Source organism: Microtus oregoni, unplaced genomic scaffold (assembly GCF_018167655.1).
Source record: "Microtus oregoni isolate MIOR12 unplaced genomic scaffold, Mior012 000008F_ref0000371, whole genome shotgun sequence".
Lineage (NCBI taxonomy): Eukaryota > Metazoa > Chordata > Mammalia > Rodentia > Cricetidae > Microtus > Microtus oregoni.
The window spans coordinates 36,234,887-36,243,123 of record NW_024543067.1 but is presented as its reverse complement, the minus strand read 5'-3'; the positions used below and the strand labels follow the sequence as shown (position 1 = coordinate 36,243,123).

Below are 8,237 nucleotides of genomic sequence, written 5' to 3'. Positions count from 1 at the left end.
ATTCTGATATCCGGATCAACCCATCTCTAATAATCTGTGAGCACCGGTCTTACCGGGAAGATTCTAGCCTACGTCCATCCTGGGTCAGAGCTTCATGGCGTGTGTCTGCCCAGGAGCCGGGAGCATGGTGTCTCTCCTGAGGCATCTGCTCCCAAGAGGAGAGTTGTCGAGTCTCTGAGCTCACTTCTTCTTCCTCCCAGCATTCTGTTCTGTTTACTCCACCCACCTATGTTCTAAGCTATGAGCCCAAGCAGTTTGTTTATTGCTTAACCAATGAAATCAACAGATTGATATATGACACTCCCACATCAGTCCTACGTATTGAACTCAGGTTTTTGAGCAATTCTACAAGTTCTCAATTTAAAATCAATGAGAGTTTTTATAACAAAAACAAAATGAAACAGACAAAAAACTGTACTACCTTTAACCAAGTTAAAAATTTTGAAGACTTTCTAAAAAAGATGAATGAGTATGGAAGCAACCGAGGGAAACACACATGAATCAAAAAAGAAATGGTGCTTTGTGAACATGAAATAAAAAAAGCATTTTTAGCATATAAATAGGATATTAAAATCAACAACATTTGTCTCAGAACCTACAATGCTTACATATTTATTTGGTCATTGGTTTGTTAGGGACAAGAAACTGCTCTAAGGAGTCTTACCAGAGCCCCCATCACATCTTTGTTCCTCAGGCTGTAGATGAAGGGGTTGAGCATGGGGGTGACCACAGTGTACATTACTGAGGCTACAATACTTCCTTGAGAAGAATGGGTCCCAGCAGAACTGAGGTAAACCCCAAGTGCTGTTCCATAAAATAAGCAGACCACACAGAGGTGAGACCCACAGGTTGAAAAGGCTTTAGACTTGCTTATTGCAGAAGACATCTTCAATAAGGCAGAGACAATATGAGAATAAGAAAAGATGATGCCAGTGACAGGAAACACGCAGAATAAGGCAGTACCTATATACAACAAGATATTATTGATGAGAGTATCAGAGCTTGCTACCCTAAGAACCTGAGCTAATTCACAGAAGAAATGTGGGATTTCTGTACCCATGGAGAAGGTCAGTTGCTTCATTAGTAGGCTATGAAGCATGGAAACTGGTAAAATGATGATCCAGCACATCAGAACAAGGAAGCCACAAAAGTGAGGGTTCATGATGACTGTGTAGTTTAAAGGGTGACAGATGGCTACAAATCGGTCAAAGGCCATTACAGTAAGTAGGAAATTATCCATTCCTGCAAAAACCATAAAAAAATATACTTGAGTGAGGCACTGTATGTAGGTGATATTTCTGTTCTTTGTTTGGATGCTCACCAGCATCTTTGGGATAGTGGTAGAGGTAAAACAGATGTCAACAAAGGATAGGTTGGTAAGGAAGAAGTACATGGGAGTGTGGAGGTGGGAGTCAGAGCTGACGGCCAGGATGATGAGCAGGTTCCCAAGCACTGTGACTAGATACATAAAGAAAAAGATGCCAAAGAGAATAGGCTGCAATTTGGGATCACCTGAGAGGCCCAGTAGGAGGAATTGTAATACATCTGTGTGGTTTTCTTTTCCCATTCCTGAGGGTTTTCTTTTTGACAAACAGGCAAATGTTCAGAAATCATCCACATTGCCATCAGTCCCACATGACTTTACACTCTCATCTTTGGATGGTTGTTCTTAAGCCTTCAGCATCCTTCCCATCACCATGATGTCCTTAGTGAATAACAATCTCATTTCACTTTAAATGTTTATAATGCTTCAAAAATTTTAGTTTATCAGAAAACTTTCATTATAAAACCACTCAATTATTTAAACTCCCTCTTGGCTTATCAATATGTATTAACTGTAGAATGGTCACAAGACATTTGTTCCAGAATGACCATAGAATTTCCTTGTTTCTAAAGTCCTGTAATAAATAAAATATGCATTTTAACCCAATCAATATTTATTTTTTAAATTTATAATTATTTGTATTTTAATAACGAGCAAATACTATTTCCTTTATAAATATTAGTCCTATTAGATTTATTTCAGATTTTAAAATGACTATCTATAGTAAGAATATCAACAAATGATATGTCATTGCTATTATTATTCTCTTTTATGATATGTATTTTATATATATAATTCTTTCAAATGTCAGAATGGAGCTTGGTTTAAAAAACTGAATTCTCAGCTCAAATATCTAGGAACAATATTTTAGTTTACCAAATTACCATTTATGTGATTCTGAGACAGTTATTTAAACCCACTTAGCTACAAATACTTTTACATCTTGATATTTACTACATAAGACTGAAAGAAGAAATTAAATGAGGTTACAATTTATTTGTTCTATTGTCATATGCAGTTGACATTCAAAAAATATTAACTTTTCTTCTGAGGATGCAATAATTCTGTACTACAGGGCTATTTAGCAATATCTGTTTAAACTTGAACATCCATAAAAGATGGAATTCTTTTTTTTTTTTTTTTTTTTTTTTGGTTTTTCGAGACAGGGCTTCTCTGTGGTTTTGGAGCCTGTCCTGGAACTAGCTCTTGTAGACCAGGCTGGTCTCAAACTCACAGAGATCCGCCTGCCTCTGCCTCCCTAGTGCTGGGATTAAAGGCGTGTGCCACCACCGCCCGGCTCAAAAGATGGAATTCTGATGGTTATAAAATACAACCATTAAAGGAAGGTTGGAGAGGGGAGCACGGAACCACAATTCTTAGTTAAGGGAGCCACTTTAGGGTTGGCAAGAGACCTGACCCTAGAGGGGCTCCCAGGTGCCCAAGCCGAGGTCCCCAGTTAGTTCCTTGGGCAGTTGAGGATAGGGAACCTGAAATGACCCTATCCTAGAGCAATACTGACGAATATCTTGCATATCATCATAGAACCTTCATCTGGTGATGGATGGAGATAGAGACAGAGACCCACACTGGAGCACTGGACTGAGCTCCCAAGGTCCCAATGAGGAGCAGAAGGAGGGAGAACATGAGCAAAGAAGTCGGGACCACGAGGGATGCACCCACCCACTGAGACAGTGGAGCTGATCTATTGGGAGCTCACCAAGACCAGCTGGACTGTGACTGAAAAAGCATGGAATACAACGGACTCTCTGAACATGGCGAACAATGAGGGCTGATGAGACACAAAGGACAATGGCACGGGGGTTTGATCCTACGTAATGTGATGGCTTTGTGGAAGCCTAGCCAGTTTGGATGTTCACCTTCCTAGATATGGATGGAGGGGGGAGGTCCTAGGTCTTACCACAGGGCAGAAAACCCTGACTGCTCTTTGGACTGGAGAGGGAGGGGGAAAGGAGTGGGGGGAGGGGGAGAAAGGTGGGAGGAGGGGGCGTAGGGTGGGAGGAGGGGGAGGGAAATGGGCGGCTGGGAGGAGGTGGAAACTTGTTTTTTTTTTCTCCTTTTCTCAATAAAAAAAATAAAAAAAAATAAAATACACCATTATTTTGAATGGGTGCAACTTTTTTGATCAGTGAACCTATGTTCTTTTAGTAAGAGAATGTCAATGTGTGTTCTTCCAAGATATATAAAAAGTAATGTGGGCTGCATGGAAGAGAGGGAGGAAGAATTATACAAGCCTGGGGGTGATGAAAGTTGTCACAAGGGAACCCACAGAGACAACTAACCTGGGTTCAGGGGAGCTCACAGATATTGGACCAACAGTAAAGGAGCCTGCTTGGGACTTACTTAGGCACTCTACATGTGTGTAACAGTAGTATAGCTTGATCTACTTTTGGAACCCCTCGAAATGGAAGTGGGGCATGTCCCTGATGCTTTGGCAAGCTTTTGGGAACCTATTCCTAAAACTGGGCTGCCTAACAAAGACTTAATATAAGATGAGGATCTTTATCTTACCTCAGTTTGATAAGCCATGCTTTGTTGACACCCATGGGAGGTCTGGCCCTTTCTGAACAGAAACAGAGGAGTGGACTGGTTGGGGCAGAGGGGAAATGGGGGGAGATAATGGGAGGAGAGTAGGGAGAGGAAATTCTGGTAGGGACGCAAAATAAATGAATAAATTTAATTAAAAGAAGAAGAAAAAAGGAAAAAATAATATAGGACCATTGAATTAAAATGAAATATAATATAATATAATATATATATATGAGAGGGTATGCTCACATTGTCATGTCCATGATAGGCAGTTTTTTTTAAGTTAGTACAATCAAGGGATAAAACAAGTATTTGATTAAATCAACCAAGATTTCTAAAGTAAATTATTTTAAAATATTAAGATAATAAATATGATTATTGAAAGTAAACATTTTCATGATATAAGTCACTATTATCAATATCTACTTAAGTTTATCTAAGTGATAAATCGATATTGAATAATAAGTTATTGCATAAAAGTGGGTAGGAAAGGTTTATCTTAAATACAAATGTTTCAGCAGAGAGAAGAAGTAAGGAACAAAGAAACATTCACAGCAGAGAGAAGGGTACAGGCATTTGTTGTATCAGATTCCAGGAAGTGACTGATGAAGAGATGAAGAGCAGATGGCAGAGTCAAGAAGAATACAATGCATGACGCAAAGTAAAGACATCCATTTATTCTTCCTTAATGTCATCATCAAACTGGTAGATTCAAATTCACCTTTTGTTCAGAATTTATGACAGTTTTCTCTCATCATTTACCTTTCCAAAGACTCAAATGTATCCTGAAATGTAAATGCTAAACAAATAAAATTTTTGAAATCATAGTAATGATGTGCACCTAATGTCAATTATGTAACAAAAATTAGAATCCAACCTCATCATGACTATCCCTCAATACAGATACAAACTGGGTAGTATAAACTATATTCCTGTCAAATTTTAAAATAAGGACACGATGAGAAGTTAATAGCAATTTTAGAAATGTTAGTCCAATTAACATAAGGATGTTAGTCAACAGAGTTTCCATAGCAATTTGTTATAACAACAATTGCGAAAGAAAATGTGGTTGAAAAAGTTTACAGCCATACTCATTGTTAGAGTACAATTTCCTAATCCAATAACTAATGATTATTTTCAAACCACAGTCTGGAAGATATTAACACGCTAGCATATCTGCCGCAAATCCATTAGCATGTTAATTTATTCTCCCCCAATCTCCATCCTATTTTTCTGAACACTTAAAGGATTATTTTAAAAGAAAGGGATTAGACAACTTATATGACAAAGGGAATGTCACTGAATGTTGAGCCTCATAATTAATTATAAGCAAATGTTAGTTGAAATAGAAATGTAAAACACTAATTACAACTAAAAGTAACAGGTGATATTGAAATTCAAGTAATCAGGAAAAAATAGGTAACAGAACAGAAAAATTAAGTACGATATAATTGACAATACCTGGTGCATAAGAAATTTTGATGAGTTGTTAATGAATAAATAATTGGATGCAGAATGTCTGGAAGGAGAGCACATGGGAAGAAATGTTGAAGAACTGGAGACTATACAAAATTCTATTTTTTAAGTAAAGTTGTGGAATTTTTATGTTTAAATTATTTACTTTATCTTTTGACATTATAGCATAATTACATCATTTATCCCATCATTTTCTTTCCTTTAAACCCTCCTATGTAACACTCCTTATTCTTTTTTCACTAATTATTGTTTTACACACACACACAGAGAGACGTTTCTAAATGTATAAATACAATCTATTCAGTCTATGTACTATTACTTGTATGTATGTTTTCAGGACTGATTATTCGGTGTTGGATAGCCAATTTGAGTGTTCGTCCCTGAGGAAGACTATTTCTTCTGATTTCAGAATTCCTTGATTGCCTGTAGCTTTTAACATCTTTTACCACTTCTCCCAGATCCTCCTCACTTCCTTGTAAATTCAACTTCATGTTTAGTTTCTTTCTCTCTCTCAAAATCTCTCCCAAACCAAATAAAATCCAAAGCCACAATCAAAACAGAGAAATTGAAAAACAGAAAGTCAGTAGGATCAAACCAAACAAACAGAAAATTCCCCCCAAAAACAAAAAGACAAAAAGTACACACACACTCATACCTAGTATAATTTTGTGTTAGTCAACTTCTGGACAAAAATTACTTTTCTTTATATGAGGCTCCAGATTCCAAAGAGTGAGATAAAGAAATAGAGTAGGAACAGAGAAAGAACCAAAACTGTGAAAACTAGTGTTATTTCAAAATACAGAGTTCACTTCCAGAGAAAAAGCTGTTGCATTCTCATTATTATTATTCCATAGACAAAGCTAATTTTTTTTTTAGTATCACTAGTGCTACTGTCTACCTCTAAATCCACTATCTTGACCAAGATATACAGATTCTCTCATATGTCTGTCACTAATTTTTTTCTATTTCCATAACGTGTTCCAATCCACACATGGATTATTAAGAGTCTAGAATAATGTAATTGTAGATGAAGGACAATGACATGGTTGAAGCTTCTATCATTTAAATCACTTAATTACCAGAGCTCCTCATTAAATAAATAAATTGTTCTATTTCTTTTCCAGGTCCCAACACTTTAGTTTTCCCTGAGGGGAAAAAAAAAGAAAATTGCAGAGAGGAAAATTTTTAGTTGATTTTATATTCAGTTGGACATTAACCAGGAGGCATAAACATTTCTTCTGAGGAAAGGTTATTTCAAAAGTTACAAGGAGTCTCCTATCAGAGTATTAATTTGTATGAGGATCCTAGAGATGATCTCTCTTTGATATCTGGGTATATGGAATTGATTTTTGTTTATCCACAATGTTATGTTACTGATGACAGCTTATGCTGGAGAGGTTGTGGGGTAAAGGGAACATTCTTGCATTGCTGGTGGGAGTGCAAGCTGGTACAGCCCCCTTTGAATGTCAGCATGGCAATTTCTTAGAGAATTAGGAAACAGCCTTCCTCAAGACTGAGTATTACCACTTTTGGGTATATATCCAAAGGATGCTCAATCATGCCACAAGGACATGTGCTCAACTATGTTCATAGTAGCATCGTTTGTCACAGCCAGAACCTGGAAACAACTTAAATGTCCCTCAACCAAAAAATGGATAAGGAAAATGCTGTACATTTACACAATGGAGTACTACACAGCAGAAAAAAATAATGACATCTTAAATTTTGTAGGGAAATGGATGGAGCTAGAAAAGATCATTTGGAGAGAGGTAACCCAGACCCAGAGGGACAGTTATGACATGTACTTATGCATAAGTGTTTTTTAAACATAAAGCAAAGAAAATCAGTTTACAAATCACAACCCCAGAGAACTTAGACAACAATGAGGACCCTAAGAGAGACATACATAGATCTAATCTACATGAGAAGGTGAAAAAGACAAGATCTCCTGAGTACATTGGGAGCATGGGCACCATAAGAAAGGGTTGAAAGGGTTGGGGGAGGCAGGGAGGAGAGCAGAAAAAATGTAGAGCACAATAAAAATAAATAAAATAAAAAGAAGTTCTTATTTTTCTTTGTAATTTTTATATTAAAAAGTTCAAATTAAAAGATACAATTATATGTGGTTAATGCATGCAAGATTGTTATGTAACACTACATTTCATGAATTGATAAATACAGAAATGTAACACATATGCTGCCTCATATAGTTATTAATTTTGTGATAAGACACTTAAAACACACTTAGAATTTTTCAAAATACTCATGAAATTCGTTAATATGTAATTAGAATTTTGTATATTTTGACATCCCCTTCCACTGGCTTAGATTTAGCTAAATAAGAACCTTATTTTGTATTTCTATGAAATAAACTTAGTAAAATTGTGATCTGATTGGTAATTATCTTACTTCTCATTTTGTAATATGATCTTGCAAATTCCTCATGGTTTGTCTAGGCAACCCACATTCTACAAGATGATTTTTCCTGTTTGTGAGTGATCTCATCAATGGACTTTCTGAATGAGAGATTGTTGATTTTGAAATCTAACATGACTATGTGCTTAGGACAATGATTGGAGGACCATGGTTTAAAATTAGAATTCAACAGCAACACTAATTCTTGAAAGCCCATAAACACATGGAAGTTAAACAATGCTCACCTGAAACATCAGTGGGTCAAGGATAAAATAAAAGAAGAAATTAAAGACTTCCTAAAATTCAATAAAAATGGCCACACCACATACCCAAATTTATGGGACACAATAAGAGGAAATTTCACAGCACTAAATGCCTACATAAAGAAGCTGGAAAAATTTTACACTAGTGAATTAACAGACATTTGAAAACTCTAGAACAAAAAGAAGCAAACTTACCCAGGATAAACAGATGG

At 36.3% G+C, this 8,237-nt stretch overlaps 1 protein-coding gene across 1 annotated transcript; it reads right to left on the bottom strand.

The window, feature by feature from the left end:
* Positions 1 to 631: 631 nt before the first annotated feature.
* LOC121451724 (olfactory receptor 7D4-like) lies at positions 632 to 1,585 on the bottom strand. The gene has a single exon (XM_041657454.1). It carries the CDS (start codon positions 1,565 to 1,567, stop codon positions 632 to 634), a length of 936 nt encoding a protein of 311 aa, XP_041513388.1. The 5' UTR covers positions 1,568 to 1,585.
* Between the last annotated feature and the right edge of the window lie 6,652 nt (positions 1,586 to 8,237).